The 20,045-nt window shown below is 36.0% G+C and overlaps 2 protein-coding genes across 2 annotated transcripts in view; one reads left to right on the top strand and one right to left on the bottom strand.

Annotated features, from left to right (window-relative positions):
• The first annotated feature begins 704 nt into the window (after positions 1–704).
• On the top strand, positions 705–4,684 carry LOC107662197 (FGFR1 oncogene partner 2 homolog). The gene is made up of 6 exons (XM_016452127.1): positions 705–799; positions 1,633–1,769; positions 1,844–1,961; positions 2,050–2,192; positions 2,272–2,385; positions 4,160–4,684. Exons 2-6 carry the CDS (start codon positions 1,635–1,637, stop codon positions 4,295–4,297), a joined length of 648 nt encoding a protein of 215 aa, XP_016307613.1. The 5' UTR covers positions 705–799; positions 1,633–1,634; the 3' UTR covers positions 4,298–4,684.
• Positions 4,685–5,309: 625 nt separating this feature from the next.
• Positions 5,310–20,045, bottom strand: part of LOC107662191 (transmembrane 7 superfamily member 3-like) — a 16,408-nt gene continuing 1,672 nt past the window's right edge. The window contains exons 2-12 of the mRNA XM_016452117.1: positions 16,340–16,494; positions 14,552–14,702; positions 14,321–14,441; positions 13,104–13,275; positions 11,699–11,876; positions 11,408–11,494; positions 10,333–10,413; positions 8,931–9,083; positions 8,041–8,138; positions 7,797–7,959; positions 5,310–6,580 (exon numbers count right to left, since the gene is read on the bottom strand). Of these exons, the coding sequence (XP_016307603.1) occupies positions 6,327–6,580; positions 7,797–7,959; positions 8,041–8,138; positions 8,931–9,083; positions 10,333–10,413; positions 11,408–11,494; positions 11,699–11,876; positions 13,104–13,275; positions 14,321–14,441; positions 14,552–14,702; positions 16,340–16,494 (1,613 nt within the window). The 3' untranslated portion in view covers positions 5,310–6,326. The remainder of the gene's footprint in view (positions 6,581–7,796; positions 7,960–8,040; positions 8,139–8,930; positions 9,084–10,332; positions 10,414–11,407; positions 11,495–11,698; positions 11,877–13,103; positions 13,276–14,320; positions 14,442–14,551; positions 14,703–16,339; positions 16,495–20,045) is intronic.

The following is a 20,045-nucleotide window of genomic DNA, read 5'->3' as shown; positions in this document are numbered from 1 at the left end:
ACTGTATAGCTAACACATAATATTCTTTAATTCTTCAATTAAATATTTATTAAATAATATATAAGAATTATATTAAATAATTTTAAAAATAACATAAAAATGTCACGTTATTCTGTTATTAATGCTTTAATAAGATATTTAAGATCTCTCTGTGCCTATGGGGGATCTTTGTTTATTTGATGAGTAGGCCTATGTGCTTGTTTTAAAAGAGAATTTTATTAGAAAAATAATTAGATAGAATAAATATATAATATTTAATCATGTAAAAATTATATTGAATAATTTAATAAACAAACATGAAAATGTCGTGTGATTCTCATGCCAAAATATCTCCCTGGATCTCCCTGTAATTAATTTCAAAAACTCTGTAACACAGTTATGATTGGCCATTGGATATAAATTTGAGTCATAATCACAAAGCAGGATTTGTTTGTACAGGTAAAATCTGATTACGCCCTCTGGGTCACACGGGATTAAACCGGCCTCTCTCCACCCATAAAAACCCTCAAACAAACTCAGTTAATAAAAGAACATTTACAGGAGCTTTATAATAGAATTTTGAGGCCAGACATTTACATATTAATAAGCTTCACCAAAGGAATTTGCGAAAGGACGAATTTTACAGTAATAAAAAAAACATTCATGTTACTAATTTAATTCAGAAAGCTTGTCCATTGCGCCTCCATGTGGACGGTGTAAGGAAGAAACTTGGCGCCTACATCTCCCAGAAGTACTTGCGCGTGACGTCACGGCCGCAGCAACAGGAAGTGCTCCAACTGAGCCGTTGCTGTAAGATAAGGTAAGCTTTTCTCTTCATTTAAAATTATCCGCGGTGTTATTCGGAAATATAACAAAACAAAAAGTGTTTTTGGCTTCGTATTCGTATTTATGTACATGGCCTAGTATTTTATTAAAACAACTGGCGTGTTTATTTATGTAGAAGCTAATGCTAGGCTTCTTCCAAAACATTTGACACTTACGTTACCTTTCAGTTTTTCTGAAATCGAGACACATAATGTCTATAAATAATCCACAACATGACAGAAGTGGCAGGAAAACAGCTTTCCAGTGATCTGATCATCTGTAGAGTATAAGATTAGCTTTCTATTTTTTTCTATTCTATCTACTTGTTTTTCTTTGTGTGTGTGTGTAATATATATATATACACACCTTGCTACGTGTACTGCGTTAGGCTAACCGAGACTTGTCATTTGCACTTATATATTGTTGCTCTTTTGTTAGTTTTGACTGCTTTTATTGTCCTAATTTGTAAGTCGCTTTGAATAAAAGCGTCTGCTAAATGACTAAATAAATTAATAACAAATAAATAAGATTGTATTTAGGAACCCCTGAGCGCTGGGCCAGTTGCATAAACATAGCCACTGTGTTAAGGCGGTGTCTTAAGAACTAGTTTGACCAACTAGTTGTTAGCCAAGAGGTAATCAGACTACCTTTTGGATTCAGATGAGACCATTCTCCCTTGTTATAACTGACTTTAAGAAGTTATGACCAGTCTTAATGAGAAAAAATTAGATGACTAACTTTTTAAGTCTAGTCTAAGCGGTTTATGCAACCGGCCCCTGTGTGATCATGAGTTAAGTCACAGTCTTAAGTGTTTTTTGTGCTCTTCAGGAATGACCTGTACACTGGAGAAGGTGCTGGCCGATGCCAGATCACTGGTAGAGCGGCTCCGGGATCATGACGGTGCTGCTGAGATCCTGATCGAACAAAACACACTGCTGAACAAGAGAGTGGAGGCCATGAAACAGGTATCAGTGTTTGTCTAATGAACCAAATCACACTAATGAATCAAGTCTTACCCACACATTTCTTGTTCTTTCAGTACCAGGATGAGATTGAGGTGTTGAACCAGGTGGCGAGGCATCGGCCGCGCTCCACGTTGGTCATGGGCATCCAGCAGGAAAACCGGCAAATATGGGAACTGCAGCAGGAAAACAAAGGTGTTAGGAGGGTTTGCAATTAAAAGTTGTCGCTGGATGTCATTTTGAGGGCTGTTTTAAGTCTAAATCCGCACGCTTGTCTCGGCAGAGCTGCGCACGTCACTGGAGGAGCATCAGTCTGCGCTGGAGCTCATCATGAGCAAATACAGAGAGCAGGTGTTTCGCCTTCTGATGGCCAGCAAGAGAGACGATCCTGCTATCGTCACCCAGCTCAGAGAACAGCACACTAATGTCAGTCCCAGTGACGGATTTTATGAGATTCCCTCTAACGCTGGTGATCAAATAGTCATTCACTGTGTTTATGTCGCAGGAGATGCAGGCGCACATTGAGAAAATAAACGAAATGGCCACAGTGATGAGGAAAGCCATCGAGGTGGATGAAGGGCGACTGTGTGAGGATGAGGAGAGAATGAAACGTCTGGAGGTCAGACACACTAAATATACCACATTGAATTCGTTATTAAAATATATTGCAAACAATGGCACAAAATCAGTGTAAGAAAGATTAAAATAAACAATTATATTAGGCTGATATCACTTGAAGGCTTAATGCATGATCAGCACTTAAAAATTTTAGTCTGTTACTGATTACAAATTACATGAAGAAAATTGTAGTTAGTAACATTATCTATTAGATTACACATTTTAGGTAATGTAATCCGACTACGCTTTCATTACCTTTGACTTAACTTGTTTAACACATAGATTTAAAAGTCTTGCGTCATACTGATATATATATATATATATATATATATATTATTATTATTATTTTTTTTTTTTATGTAATATATTTAATATAAAAATAATTTAATGTCAATATATTACATTCTATTTTATTTGTTTACCTGCATATCATGTGGCCATTAACCAACATCCGAGACCTGTGAATGTGTTGTTAAATTATTGAAACAATAAAATCTTAAAGTCTCAGGGTGATTGGGTAAAGTAAATATTTAATATTTTAGGTTTTAAGGGGTTTGGCTGACAAAAAAGTAAATTACTGCCATTGTGTGAACATGTAATCAATAAACCCAGCTCAGAGAACAGCACACTAATGTCAGTCCCAGTGACGGATTTTATGAGATTCCCTCTAACGCTGGTGATCAAATAGTCATTCACTGTGTTTATGTCGCAGGAGATGCAGGCGCACATTGAGAAAATAAACGAAATGGCCACAGTGATGAGGAAAGCCATCGAGGTGGATGAAGGGCGACTGAGTGAGGATGAGGAGAGAATCAAACGTCTGAAGGTCAGACACACTAACTATACTGCAATAGGAGTCAGCGATCTGACCAATAATTTAGTTCACAATATGAGTCATTTTCTTTCACAAGTTATTTTTGATATTTGATCTTATATTCTTTATTAAATAGAGAACAAAGATGCAAAAATACAATATGAGAAAGATACAAATGACAGTGTATATTAGGCTGCTGTCACTTTATGCACAGTGCTTTTACTATTACTGATTACAAATTACATGAAGAAAATAGTAGTTAGTAGCATTATCTATTAGATAACACTTTATAGTTCATGTAATCTGACTACTCTTGGGTTACATTTGTTTATCACATGGATTTCAATAGGAAAACCTTGTACCATATTTATATATAAAAATACAAAGAGAAATAAAATATTTCATTGTGTTATCAAAAACATGAAGTGCATTAAACATCACATTATGTAAAGGTTTCCTAACCTAGGGTTCGTGAAGGAACTGCAAGGAGTTTATGAGTTGATGAAAAGCTAGAAATGAATTAAAACATGTAAATGTACAAATAAATAACTTTAAATTCATCAAAATAAAACACTTACTAAAAAAATAACTATATTTTCTATAGTTTTAATATATTAAAAAAAAGTACTGTAGTCTTGATTATTTTAATATTTTTATTTTAACTGATTATTATTTTGAGTATTTTAAAACATAATTTATTTTCATTTTATTTCATTTATCTCATTATTGAGTATTTTAAAATGTAATATAATTTTTTTATTTTTTATTTATCTGAATATTATTTTGAGTATTTTAAAACATAATATTAAGTTACAAGTACTACACAATCCACATCACATATAATCAGTTACTACCCAGCATGAAATAAATGGTCATACCGCCCAACCCTATAGTGCGATAAATGCAATACTTACAATGTAATCGTGATCTTATGGTTTATATGTTGATGTTGATTGTGCAGCTGGAGAACAGCGGTCTGCGAGAGCTGTTGGGAATCAGCCGCGAGGCGTTTCTGGTGCTGAAGCGAGACGACACGTCTGACAGCACATCTCTCTCGCCGCTGCTCACCAGCAAAGACGTCAGTCTGAGGAAGAGCTAAAGACCGTCAGAGATGAGTTTACAAACCATCGTTCAGAGCTGCCCTACAAATCCCACAATCCTCCATTACAGCGCACTCTGGATGTCCATCAGCCATTTAGCATGTGGGGTTTTGCAGGAAGGGCCTGTGGAATCTCTCAAACACTGAGGTCCGATTACTTTTCCATCTCTCAATCATCATGTCTTCAGTCTGGAAAAGTCAAATCGACTGAAAACACAATCATTTGTGGAATAAAAAAAAAAAAGATTTGGCATATTGTGAACGATTACTTTACCTGAACATGAGACTTTGGGGAATATCACAATATGCCATTTTAATGAAAAACTTTTTTTTTTTGCTTGTGTTTGTAACAGTGTTTTATGTGGGTATGAGTTTTATTGAAAGTGATTAAAAGCATTGAATGAACTGGCTGTGTTTTTCTCTAGTTCCATGGGTTGATAGTGTTGAATAAACTACTCAATACTTCAGGTTTTACAACATCTATAATTTAGTGTATTCAAATATCCAGCAGTGCATGTTATTGCATGCATAAGCACAAAATGCATTGCAAACGCTGCTTTATATTGACTTTAAGCTAATAATAAATAATATAAATGTAATTTAATTAATATAATTTTAAAATAAAAACAAAAACTTACTAAAAAGATGTATTTAATATATAATATTTTTTATTAAATTATTTTAAAATTGTTAAATTATATTTATGCAAAATCCAATGTGAAATTATTTTATTCACAATCTAATTAATTCCAGATGGAGAAAATCAAGTCCTACCTGATATTTTCGTTTCATTTAATATAGTTTCAATCATAATTATGTCACAAAATGCATTGCAAATGCTGTTTTATGTTGACTTTTAAGGCATCAAAGCAGTTTAGCATTATTAATAGCTTAATAAAACATTAATGACGGTTTGTCACATCAAACGTTCGCACATTTCTCGCATTCAATAAAAACAACATCAGATCTCATTCTAATCTGCCTCGGAATAGAAAACAATATCATTTAGGTGTTAAGGCACAAATGACAACTTTATTAAACATTTAATTATTTAGACAATTATTTAAATTTCATACAAAACAGAAATAATGCATACGGCTACCCCTTAAAAACTATTTTAACATCTCTATATGTTTTAAATGCTTTAGAAAAAGTTTGCTTCTGTGAGAGACACAAAGATCACATGAAGAAACCCTGAGAGGATACTAGAACTGAATCGATGGATAATGCAAAACTACTGATTTTGCAAAGCTGGAGTCTGTCAAAGATCCAACTTGGGTTTGTATCTCCTCAAGAGCTACATATCCATTTATAAAGCACAGAAAATGACTGAAAAACTCCACAGATTCTCAAGATTCATCTTACACTGCACTTAAAATCCTCATTATCGAGTGTTTTACACCAGCGCAGTGAAGCAGCAGTCAAATTCCCACAGGATCGCTGTCAAAATAAGCTCATTATTTCTATCATGAACTCCAAACCTCGGTGAGGATCCGCCGGGACTCATACATGCTCTCTTAGACACAGAAAACACTCAAACATCAGCCGTAGAGGCTTACAGTGGCTACTAATGAACACCGGTTCATTGTCTTATACATTCATTTTATTGGTGAACATCTTTAAAAATCACTCATTCACTCATATACTAACCAGACGTAGTAAAAAAAAGTTAAAAAATCTGTACTGAATGTTTCCTCTAAGCTGCTAAAATGCATCTAAAATCACGCTGTGGCAGCTGATGTATATAGTAGAGGTCAGTTGCTTAACATTTATCTGAAAACAGCAATGGGATCAAGCACTGCTGGGAACCTACACAAACACACACACACACACATACACAAGTGCATAAAGTCAGTCTCACACTGTGTGTGAGCTGCTCTTTTAACCTCCATCGGCTGCTCATCTGAGTCTTTAGGCTCTAAAAATCGAGCTCAATCCTCATGTATGTTGCTCCACAGGCTTGAGCAGCCGTTATCTGGAGGAGAAGGACTAACAGTGAACTAACTGACTTCAAGTCAAAGGTCAAAGGTTAAAGTAGTAGAGGTGTGGTTTCGCCGGCAGGTTCTGTGCACTGTGCGAGCTGGTGAATACGTCCGAGGATTCGGGCTGATAAAGATGGCTTGTGGTGGCTGGGATCCAGAACGTTGGTCTTCCTGCGCTCTCGTTCTTGCTTCCACATGACGTATGGGCTTGGCGGGAAAAACGGACGTGATTTCTCCCGATACAGCTGCATGACGATCCCCGAAACCCCCAGAACGACCCACACAGTGATCATAATGAAATCTGGAGAGGCGAAACATCAGACATAACCAATACATCGATAAGTCTGAGCGTCAGACCCAAGGATTAAAGCAAAAAAACTATTTGACTGAAAACTGATTTTAAGCTACATTATATTCCTTTAAACATCATTTTATTTAAAGGGGTGGTTGATTATGATTTCACTTTTTGAACTTTAGTTAGTGTGTAATGTTGCTGTTAGAGCATAAACAATGTCTGCAAAGTTACGACACAAACGGAGATATTTTCTTTTAAAGAAATCGCTGTTTAAGGACTACAAAAAACGGCTGGTAGGGACTACAACAAGCTTCTTCCTGGGTTTGTGACATCACTAACCCTGATGTTTACATAAACCCCGCCCCCGGGAACAAGCAAATACCCGTAATACTAAGGGGGCGTGACGTTCCCGAACAACGTGTACTAGGCAGTTAGTGAATCACAAACACACTGAGCCCACTAACCAATCAGAGCCCATTGCGTATTTTTGAGGGAGGGGCTTCATAGAACCAGGAACTCAACAGACCGCTTTGACGAGAATGGATGGTCAGCGGTGTAGAATAAAGGTAAAATATGTGAAAATAATGCCTTTTTTTTTTTTTTTTAAACGAAGCATGAACACGTTACACTGCGCCCCATAAACACAATCAAGCTTTCGAAAAAAGCTGAAAAAAATACTCAAGACCAATAAAAAGGAAAAAGAACTTTCCATGCCAGTTTGTGTAATTTCAAAGCTATTTTCAATCTATGAATCATCGTAATTACGATTATTAATGTTGATTAGTATAGTTTTTCGTGGGAAAACAGCACGTTTTCGTATGCTGAACAGACAAAATGAGCTGAGAAAATCATTTATGAATTAGTTTGTGTTTTTATACATAAAAAAATTAAGACTTCACAAAATCAAGACTTTAGCAACATTAAAAAAACCTATTTAAACTGGGAATAAATTGTATACAGAAAGCGAGCGAAGAACTTTTGCTCCACGTATAATAAAATACATAAATAAAATAATTTAATTAATTAATTAATACAATAATAATAATAAATTAATAAAATAAATAAACGTTTGAGCACTGAAGCGCTCCAGAAGTTACTCTCACAAAACTCCTGTTATAGTCAATGGAAAAGTCTACAAAATCTATGAATGAATCTCTTAATTCAGTTGGTCTTATTATACATCCCTAGTAGCGACGGAGAACTTCACTCCCTGCACACCTACCGATATCCTGCAGCGGTACAGAGATAAACGCTCGGCTGAAGTTGTGGTTGAGGAGGCGTTTGAGGACATCCAGCGTGATGTAGGACAGACTGGTATAAGTGTAGGCGTTGACGGCCAGGACCACTGCATACGCGCCAACCACACCACATGTAAATATATTGCCCTGAAACATACCGATAAACGTGTGCATTTTATTTGGGTGCTGGATATGAGCTCACATTAAATGTATTTTTCTGTATCTCACCTCTCTAGGCCACCTGATGAAGAACAAGGGAACAAACACCATAATGCAAGCAAACACCACCCAGAACACCACATCATTATGGAATATAGGAAGATCACCTGGAGGAGAAAAAAAAAGAGAGATTTAACACATTTTACCAGAGCTACAACTAATCGATCAAATCAATAGTTATCATCAATAATAATGAAAATGACAACAAAATTGAATGCATCTGAAATGTAGAGGAGGACAAGCCAAGTTACATGTTTACATAGCGCTTTATGCAATATAGTTTGTTTCAAAGCAGCTTCGCTTTAATAAACAGGATCTTCATCAATTATGTAACATTACATTTCAGCAGAAAAGCAGCTCTACAATAATGTCATTGTTCAGCTCAATACAGTTCAACACTGGTGTTAATGTTACAAAGTTAATGTCATTTTCCGGCTCAATTCAGTTCAAATTTTGTTTTGTGCAAAACCCAAGTTATTCTAAACAAGAGACATGCTTTATATTGACATCTTCATGAAATTAAAATTCACCCAATCTATTTTCAAAATGCATGTTATAGACTATATTTTGAACAATTCATCCGTGCATGCATTTAATAACAAAAAAATGTTTTGTACTCTTAGCATTTAATCAAAATGTCATAACTGGACCTCTGGTGTCATATGCAGTACTTAAGTCTGTTTAAAACTCCGCCTCTGCAAACTCACGTTCATCTGCATACACTTTTGAGTGCCACGCCCACATCTAAACATCCCATCAACAACTACAACTTGCAGCCCTACATTTCACCACCAAGAATATAAAGAGATTATAAAGAGATCATTCCGAACGGATGATGAAACAACATCCCGTTCACAATACAATCAGGATACATGCAGGTTTCAAACATGATTTCTTACCAAGTGGAGTGAAGAAGGCAATGGATGAGATGAGAAATCCAAGAATGAGTCCTACCACCAACACACAGACCATGACCGAACCGAACCGCCACCAGCTCATCACCATGGCCACGCCCCCGACCACGCCCATCAGCGCTGTCAGAGCCAATCGAACTGCAGAGAGACAGTCAGTCAACAAATTGTTTAAAGACACTCCAGGTGAAAAAGATACAATTATAACTAATAGATATCAGTTGACTAATCAGAGTAAACTAAAAGTTGTTTTGCATTACAAATGTTATAATATGCAAATTAGGCATTATATGCACTACTTTGCATAATTTTCCATAACCGAAAATTAAAACAGGTTTAAATTATTGTTTCATTTTGTTGACATGAGTGATTTTGGATCTCTTTTTATCAATCTACAAATCAGAAAATACTGGCAACAGTCTGAAAAAAAAAACTTTTTCACCATGATTTAAGGAATAAAATCTTATATAGATCAGGAGAATGATATATGAACAAACCCCTTAGTAAAAACCTTCAGAATACAGATAGAAATAAAACTGTAAAGTTTGATGTAAGTGCTGCTGAAATGGAGAAAAACTCATAATGAGAAACAGCCTTTAAAGATACGCATTGCATTTCAAATCTACAGATGCAAATAGATAAAAAGTGCTATAGAATAAACATTTAAATGTGTATTTTGGATGTTTTCTATCCACTAGTCTGACAGAAGACAAGTTGTGGATGCAAAATAGCCCAAAATTGACCTGTGCATGAAAAAAAAAAAAGGTTTTGCCTGTAATGTCTTGACTTAAAAAATGTTTTAAGAACAAACTTGAGCTACGATTGATCTGATTAATCAGCTGTAGGTTGAGTCATGAGTTGTTATCCATCTCAGAGAACCAAAAATGCTCTTCCTCATTTCAGCCATGCCTGTCCTGTAAACACGCAAACAGCTGACAAACAGCTCTACACGATGCATTTGATTGGGACAGACTGGTTTGACACCTCCAGCTGAAATCCACAGCACATGATTTGAGCTGCAGCAGCATGACTCTAATCTTCAGAGTTACGGCACAACAAAAACCTCAGTCCACTGTGACGGGAGCTGCTTTCTGCACTCGTGACGGCTAATGAGATTCATTGCTGCCAGAACCAGTTTGTGTAGCCAATTTCAGTCAAATTAAACTTGAAAAACATTGGAAAAACTCGACTTCTGGGGACATGAACTATTCATGGGTATGCAGACATCAGCTCAGTGTAAACGCTACAAATCATTTAACATGAAACTCTATCTAAGAGGTGATCAGAAACTTTTTAGAAACGGGTTTAGGCAGACACTAGTTGTTTTGGTCTAATTTTACAGTGATTCACTACATGTGTAACTCTGCATTGGTGACTGTAATGGACTCACTGTCGTATTCCAGCGCTGTGGTTCTGGTGATCAGAACAAAGAAGATAAACGCCATAAAGCAGAATCCCATACAGAACAGCTCTGAGAAGACACAGAAATAGACATTTTAATGGTAACATTAGGTGCGTTACATGCACCAATCTCCTTCAGAATCAGTCTTATTTTAGTATCTCTACTATTACAGTTTTTATTCATATTTTTAATGTTTTTATTTTTGAAATATTCGCTTTCATTTTAATTGTCGTAAAATTTTTCGTTAATTTTGTGTTTTTGTCATTTTTATTATATATTTTTTATATCGTCTATGTAGTTTTTTAATTATTTTTATCATTAAATAAGAATGAGATTTAGCTATTTTAGTATATATATATATATAAACTAAATGAAAATAAGAAATGTTGCTTTGGCAACTAGCTGAAATAAAATAAGTTTCTTTTTTATATTTGAATTTATTTTAGTTGATATTTATTTCAGGTTACAATAAAATCTAAAATTGATGGTTTTAGCTTGAGTTGACATAATCATGTAGATAAGAGTTATGCTAACAGATCATTATTGAGTTTAACAAGGCTCCTAATTTAAACAGGTCATATAATGAGAAATTGAAATTAAATAAGAGTTTAAAGCGGCCAAAAAGACCATTTACTGAAACTAAACAGCACAAATGGCTCATTTCACAGTTTATTATATTATTTAGCTTCACCTAATACATTAACAAAGCACCATTAATCATCTCACATGTTCACAGAAGTCTTAATGACACAGCTGCAAAAATGTTGTTTCATTCGAATGGAGAGAGGGCTGAAATGGTCATGAAACACTGAATGGACTGTTTGTTGTGCAAGCAGCCTTGACTAACATTGCAAGCAGACATCAGGGAAGAAATGATGCATCATATGACCCCTTTAAAAATTTAGTACTGAAGTAACTATAAAATTTGTTGACCTCCGACTCTTTAAACCTCTAGAAAAGACTTCCCCAACCTAAAACACTTGGGGCATCTTTAGTAGATCAACAGTTATTAATAGCAGTAACGTGGTGCGTTTCTAAGAAAAGCAAGACAAACATCACTGACCACATTTGAAGAAGCGGTGACCCACAAAACACACTAACAGCCCAGCCAAACCGATCACAGTGAAAAACACTTTGCTAGAAACTCTCCCTGCGAAAACGAGAGAGAAAACAGATTTGTACATTGAAATAAATACCATGTCAAATCTGTCACAGAAACTGTTCAGAAGCTAAAGAAAAAAAATTTTTTTAAGTAGGTTTTAAAAGTGGCAGATGATCTCACATTTGAAAGGAACTTCTAAAATTATGAATAAAATAACGCAGCATTAGTCCTGATTTCCGTTCATCTTCTCACCTAAATCGCTGCATCCGTCCAGCGTGGAGTTGAAGCTGCAGGCGTATGTGTGGACGGGGATGTAGGACGCTGACGTGTTCAACACTGGATCTCTCACAATTACACTGAAAATCACCCCCTGACCGGGCAGAGAGCTGAAGAAGAACTGTGTCCGGTCATGAGAGGATAAAGACACCACCTGAAGGAGCGAAAATAAATGATAAACTAAGGGGGTTTCAGACCCGTAAATCGACTGCTTTGTTCAGAAACAGGGACTTAATTACATATATATTGTATTTATATTACATATATACAGTACCGCTCAAAAGTTTGGGATCAGTAAGGCTTGTAATGTTTTTTAAAGAAGTCTCTTCTGCTCATCAAGGCTGCATTTATTTGATCAAAAATACAGAAAAAAAAAACTGTAATCTTGCTAAATGTTATTACAATATAAAATAATGGCTTTAAAATATTATTTATTTCTGTAATGCAAAGCTGAATTTCCATCATCATTACTCCAGTATAAAGTGTCACATGATCTTCAGAAATCATTCTAATATGCTGATTTATTATTAGAATTATCAATGTTGGCAACAGTTGTGCTGCCAAATATTTTTTTGGCAACTGCGATACTTTTTTCAGGATTCTTTGATGAATAAAAAGTTAAAAAGAACAGAATTTATTCAAAATATTTTCTAACAATATAAATCTTTGCTATCACTTCTTATCAATTTAACACATCCTTGCTGAGTAAAAGTTTTAATTTCTTTCAAAAAAAAGAAAAAAAAGAAAAAGAAATACAAATGTACTGACCCCAAACTTTTGAACGATAGTGTATATTGTTAGAAAATATTTCTATTTTAAATAAATGCTCTTCTTTTAACTTTTTATTCATCAAAGAATCCTGAAAAAAAAGTATCACAGGTTCCAAAAAAATATTAAGCAGCAACAGTTTCCAGCACTGATAATAAATCAGCATATTAGAATGATTTCTGAAGATCATGTGACTCTGAAGACTGGAGTAATGATGCTGAAAATACAGCTTTGATCACAGAAATAAATTAGATTTTAAAGGATATTAAAATAGAAACCATTATTTTATATTGTAATAACATTTTGCAATACTGTTTTTTCTGTATATTTGATCAAATATCACACACACACACACACACACACACACACGCACACACTTCCATTTATATATTATATGTTTTGAATGTTTGAGTGTGCATATGTTAAGAGAGTTCAGGCGATCGTGAACCGATTGTTTCAGTGCGGATCCAAGCGCGACTGCTGTGTACATCTATGCCTAAAAGAACCAAACTAAGGGAGATAAAGTATCAGGTTATGAAAACGCACTAAAAAAACGTGCGTTAACAGATAACAGAAAGGAGTAAGAAAGGACAGAGAGAGAGATTTCACACACCTTTCTGCTGTTGTCCTGCACATTCTTCACATTGGCCGCTCTCTCCAAACTGCTGATCAGACTCTGCTCTGATAGGTCGCCTTCCGGCAGGAAGTACTGATACAGCTCATACACCAATCGCCAACGAGTGCTGGAGCCCATGTCCACGTCACACGCTGGCGGACTCTCCCCTCTGAAAAATAGCATCTGATTTAGACTGATCTAGACTGATTTAGATTTGATCTTCCAGGCCTGGAAAACAACATTTTTAAAGTGCCCCTATTATGGATTTTTGAAAATTACCTTTCATGCAGTGTGTAACACATCCTGCAAAGTTTTAAATCTGAAAGTGCACCGTGTATAAAGTTACTGTCTCTCAAAAGAAAAAGTTGACTCTGAATCACTGAAACGAGTCGTTTTTAAAAAGAATCCCAAGCCGTTTCATGTTGACTATTGCCCGCCCACTTGTTGGTCTTTTCATGTTGGTGTGAATGAAAATGCAAACTCATTCTTTGCCACTAGGTGCCGCTTTTGGAGCGGTAAAAATAGCGGTTTCCCCGGTAATAACACTGTACACAAAGCAGCACTGCGCTCACAAAAGCTGCTTTATCAGGCATTTACAGGCATGATCCAGACCATCAGATCAGACCAATCACCGCAGATTAGCGTCACGCAAAGGAGGGGTTTGGAAAAATTAATCGTTGAGCGAATCATTTGGGAGTCGTTGAGCAAGTAAGGTAAAAAAAAATGCATATTATAAGACAATGAAAGTGTTTTTTGACCTTGCATGCATGTCAACCTGTTGTTGGGGACTCCAATGAACCTCTCATTACACATAATAGGGGCACTTTTAGGGTCATTAAACACTAAACTACATTAGAGAGATTTGAGATTTAAACAGAGGTGTTTGTGATGCACATCACAGAAGACAATATTAATATTTATTTCAATTGTTAGGGAAATCTGGTTTATTTTTGCCTTCTGGGTTTAAAGTCTTCATTAGGATGTGATGTTTTAAAAGCAACAGCGCGTTCATATATATACATATATTTGAATGCAAGCAGCTGTGCATTATATTATAGCTGTCACAGAATGTGTGTGTATTTGTGTAATTTACTATGAGCTTAAAAAACCCATGTATAATATATTTGTTAATTTTGTTGTATGTAATGTTGAATTGCAGCATGCATTTGCAGCATGCATTTTAAAAGTCCAAGACTTCATTAAATTCCTCTCACCTTCCATATCCGATGTTAGCGGGCGCAAAGGTAATCGTGGTCTCAAACAGGTTGTATTGCAGGTAGATGTTTGGATCAATCTCCAGCGGGAATTCCTGATTGCAGGCTCCAGGAACGGGATCTGCACAGACATTTCACATACACATTGAATGTACAGTATTCCAGTGTACAGTCTGTTAATGAGAGCGTTTGTGTTGTGGCATGCAACAAGTAAAGAGTTAGTTCTCTAACCAGCGCTGGTGTACGGCAAAATCACACCAACTCCTGCTGCGCTGCTCCCGTCGGGCGTCTTCAGGAACCACGAGACAGTGGTCTGGCTCAGTGTCAAGGTGGATAACAGACCAGCATCTGCTGCCGTGACCGAAAAACCATAAAGTGGGATCTGACCAATACACAAAAAAACACAGCCTATGAATGGACAGCTTCACTCAGTCCCTCTAGATGGATAAAGGTCAACCATTCAAGTCCTGTCCTACATTCACTTGGTTTTACTTGGAATTACACCAGACTAGACTGCAACAGTTAGTAAAAATCCCATTCATTTTCTCCACAGGTGTATTGATATTTAACAATAACTTATAAACCATTAAAGACGGGCCTACACTGTTGATAATCAGTGGTGATTATTTCAACAGCAGAATTCCAGATGAAAACCTACATTACGGAGAAACCTCCACCAATCTGAGACTCAAATGCAAAACATATTTAAATCATCTTTAAATCAATAGTATTGTTTTTTATTTGATTATGTCATTCACATTGCTTCACAGGATTGCAGTTTGTTCCCTCATTACGGCCGTTATATACACTATATCTTGTATTTTTGTCTTTGTCAAAGTTAGTAATGTTGTAATTCACCTGGCTACTTTGGCTCATGGCTTGTAACTCTTTAAAGACTTGTAGATTGAAGCTTGTAATCCCTTTAGATACTTTTTAAATCAGTGTTTAGTATTATTTATAACCAAGGTAGTGGATATTCTTCCTGGGGTCCAACAAGTTACAAAAAAAAGTTACAAAAAAAAAAGTTACAAAAAAAAAATTACAAAAAAAAAAAAAAAAGGTTTGATTTATTTTTAATTCAGTTTTAGTTTATTTATTTCCAGTTAGTTATTTTAGTACTTGTACTTAAAACAAACAACTTAACTAAAACAAGTATTTATTTATTTCAATTAACAACATTTTTTACTGTTTCTGCTTTAATGTTATTTAACAATAACTCCGTTTTAAATATCCGTGTGAAAAATGAATAGGAAAAATAGTAACGGAACCAAGGCCACTGAAAAAGTGGGCGGCACTAATGCACACTGTACAGAAGCAAGATTTGTTTCGAACAGCATTTCATATTGACTTTAACTCTGTGTCTGAACTGGGGGTTTGTGCTCAGTGCACTACAGCTGCATGACTGTTGATGTTATGAAAAGAATGCATGAAGGGGTGTGTGTGTGTGTGTGTGTGTGTGTGCTGCGCTAACCAACCGGGACAGGGACAGGTCACTCTGTCACAATCAGCTACATTATAACTTATCAAATGTTCAGTTTGTGTCAGGTTTTCAGCATTCACTCATCCTTATTCTTATTTGTTGCGGATTAAGAAATAATTAGGAAATTGCAAATATGATTCTAAATGGCCATACTGAGTTTGATGAACCTAGATTATTTATAAACAGGGGTTAATCTTTGCTCTCTATTGCAAACACTCCATTTCATCCTAATCTTTGTCCTTTGTGTGGATCTCTGGTGAAAGCAGGTGGGATTATTGACATTTACTTATGTAAATTCTGTGAAAGGTAATGTTTTATGCCTGAGTGGTGACATTTCTGAGGATGTTGTGAAATTGCTTTATGAAACAGCAGAGAGAATAGAAGAGTCTTTTTCTGTTCTCCAGGTCTGGGATATTTTGACTACCAGGTCAAAAGTTGGTCAGCGTTAACTTAGGAAAGCCTATGGTAAATGTCAGAGAGAGAGAGAGAGAGAGTGTATGCCTGTGAAACAGCACTGCTGTGTGTGTGGGATCTCTTACTGGTGTATATGAAAGTGTAACATTGCGGTGATGCGTATGAAACTGCAGGGTTAAGAAGGAAACATCAGCGGGAATCCGGGAAACGACGGCTTGAACCGTACCGTTGACTGGGACACTCACATTCTGGAAGGTTCCCAGTGAAAACATCACACGGTCTGCAAAACACATACACGTTATTATAATATAATCTTAATTTATGAGCCCAGGAGCTGTTTTCTCCATTTTTTTTGCAACCGTATATTTTTTCTAAAAATAAAAATACACTCAGAGTTCTAGACTCATTCTTCCCACTGGCTGCACTAGTGCGACTAACTTACTCAGTTGTTGCACGTTTTTTTTTTTTTTTTCTCTACAAAATGGGATTAATCTACGTAGTTTATGGCATGCAGGATAAAAATAGTAGGCTAAATCGTGTGCACGATTTACTAATTCGTTCCCTCGATTTGCTAAATTGTGCACACGATTTATAAATCAAGAGAACGAATTAGTAAATTGTGCGCACGATTTAGCAAATCGAGGGAACAAAATAGTAATCGTGTGCACGTTTTAGTACATCGAGGGAACGAATTAGTAAATCGTGCGCACGATTTATTTATTTTGTCTTGCATGTCATGTGAGGGGCTCCGTATTAATCAATGCATGCTGATGAATGGTTTTTCCATTATCATAGTTTATAGTAATATGGTAACAAAAGTGGGATTAACATACAACCTGTTCTTTTTCATCAGTATTATTAGTTTATTAACGAATAAGACGAGGCATGGAATTCCCCACATGCTGTATTATATATATCGACTAATAAATTACAGAAAGTTTAGCAAACACTGAGGAATCAAATACATTTTTTTTTTTTAAAGAAAACCTCCATAGCGTAACGTGAGGTAAACAGCAAAGATAACGGGCTTTTCAAAATTAAAACAAAAAGGAAAGTAAAACTAAATTGGCTGTCGGTGGCATTTCCCAAGAAAACAAACATATTCAATTCCTCTGCTCAACTTCGTCTTTTACTTTACTTCTACATTTTGCTTGAAAACCAAATCCTCCATCCACCATCGTTTCCATTTTTGCCACACGCACTTTTGCGATCATGCTGACGCGGCGAGTATAAACCAAGGCTATACACCTGAAACAGAGCACACACTTTGGAGCAGTGCAGACCATGCACTCACACAAATGCGACCATGTCATTTTGGTCACAGCCTAGAGCCCTGACACTGTGTGATTATTTATGTATATTAATTTCTGACAAATCTATATATCTCTTCTCATTTAAAGGGGTCATATGATGCGATTTCAAGTTTTCCTTTCTCTTTGGAGTGTTACAAGCTGTTCGTGCATAGATAAGATCCCTAAAGTTGCAAAGACTAAAGTCTCAAACCCAAAGAGATATTCTTTATAAAAGTTAAGACTCGTCCACGCCCTCCTAAAACGGCTCGTTCTAACACGCCCCCACGTCTACGTCACGATGTGGGAAGATTTGCATAACACCGCCCAAATGTTCACGCAAAGAAAGAAGGCGTAACTTTATTGTTGCAGCCGCCGCCATGTTGTGAAGACCCTGTGTGTTTCGTTGCAAAAGCGAAAATACTTTGTTTGGTCTTCCAAAACAGGACAAGACTAGAACTCAGTGGTTAAGTTGTATTTTTCAACACTGTTCCAGAACAGTTCAACCCAAATATTCAGATGTGTGCAGCGCATTTTATGGAGGACTGTTTCCTGATCCTGGGACAGTAGACTACAATGCCGGCTGTTCTGACTCACAGCCTGCAAGTATGTTTTTATATTTAAAGGATTTGCCACTGAAGATTCAAACGCAAGTTTTGGGCAGTGTAGAGTGGCACTTGTTGTTTGTAATTTCTCCGATCACAAATGCAGACATGGCTTTATGTTTATGCGGCGCGATGCAATGCTAAAAAGACAGTATAATTCATTATAATCCGTAATTATGTCCCCACTGGATGCAACAAATGCCTCGTTTATAATGGGTTTTAATGTTTTTGTCTCGTCACTCCGGACGGACACGACATCACAGTATGGTAACATTTCCGTCACACGCTTGAGGTATTCGGCCAATCACAACGCACTGGATAGCCGGCCAATCAGAGAACACCTTGCTTTTCAGACCGATGAGCTTTGTAAAAATTGCTGCGTTTCAGAAAGGCGGGGCATAGGGGAGAAACAATAATGTACAGTATGTGGAAAATAATGTGTTTTTTGAACGTTAAACTGCATAAACATTTCATTACACCAAATAATGTTCTTTTTAGCAACATCATATGACCCCTTTAAACTGAAAGCAGTCAGTGACCGCCTGCAGGAAGAGACACCACTGAACACTTCAAATAAGGAAGTGGCTTTTGACTGTTGTGATTTGGTGTAGAAAGATGTTGCTATGACTTCCTGCCTGACTGTGAAATCTGACCTGATAATCAAGTCATCTGATTTCACAATGACTCACACCTGCTGTGCGTCAAAACTACACTGAAAAACTCTGGATGAGTGCAAACCTGCAACTGCAAGATGCTGCCTTCACATGCAGTTCACGGATGTAGGAAGGCATTTTTGTGTTTCCTTTATTCCATTGTACAGCTAAATTTCTCGAAATATGCTTTGAAACCACTAAATATTTACTTGTTTTTCTCTAAAACTCCTTCTACATTGTTTTGCAAACAGTTTTAACGTTCCGTCCCCAGTTAGTTTGTTCAAGTTTTGTGGTTTGCAGAGATCTTGAAGATTGAAATCACTTCCCTGCTCTGGAACAATCTCTCTTTCTCTCTTTTAGGAATGTGGAAATAGTCTCTAAATTGCATCTCATGGATTGCTGCTCTGTTTCAATGTCGTCTGTGCATCGTAAGCAGGAATGAGGAGAATTAAAAGAGGAAAAAACACAATGAAAATGCGACACTTACAAAATACCAGAACAATATGCAGAGGCACAAAATCACAACTGACAGATGCTAAAAACAGACTTTTCCTTGACAGGCAAGAGATCATCAAATGCTCCAAACATCAGAAAAAAAACAGAAGCATTTTACTACAGATCTACTGTTTCCTTAACCCTATAAAGCCTATGGTATTATATTTGATATATGTGACCCTGGAGCACAAAACCAGTCATAAGGGTCAATTTCTCGAAATTGAGATTTATACACCATCTGAAAGCTGAATAAATAAGCTTTCCGTTGATGTATGGTTTGTTAGGATTGGACAATATCTGGCTGAGATACAACTATTTAAATAAATAAAAAAATCTAATCAATAAAAGATCAAAATATTGAAAAAATCTCCTTTAAAGTTGTCCAAATTAAGTTCTTAGCAATGCATATTACTAATCAAAAATTAAGTTTTGATATATTCACGGTAGGAAATTTACAAAACATCTTCATGGAACATGATCTTTACTTAATATCCTAATGATTTTTGGCATAAAAAAAATCAATAATTTTGACTCATAAAATGTTTTTTTTGGCTATTGCTAAAAATATACCTGTGCTACTTAAGACTGGTTTTGTGCTCCAGGCTCACATATACACTTTTTGGGCCTCTAAATTAACAACAATATACTGAGCCATAAAAGCCTGATGTATCAAATATGATACAAAAAATAAAACACATATGCAAACATCTTTTATATATTTTGTCTAAAGGTTCAATAAACTGTTCCATTTCATTTTTTTTTTTTTTTTTTTTGCTTGGTTAAGACCCC

Source organism: Sinocyclocheilus anshuiensis, unplaced genomic scaffold (genome assembly GCF_001515605.1).
Source record: "Sinocyclocheilus anshuiensis isolate Anshui unplaced genomic scaffold, SAMN03320099.WGS_v1.1 scaffold1543, whole genome shotgun sequence".
NCBI classification, from domain to species: Eukaryota; Metazoa; Chordata; class Actinopteri; order Cypriniformes; family Cyprinidae; genus Sinocyclocheilus; species Sinocyclocheilus anshuiensis.
The sequence above is the reverse complement of the archived record's forward strand: the minus strand, read 5'-3'. Positions and strand labels throughout refer to the sequence as shown.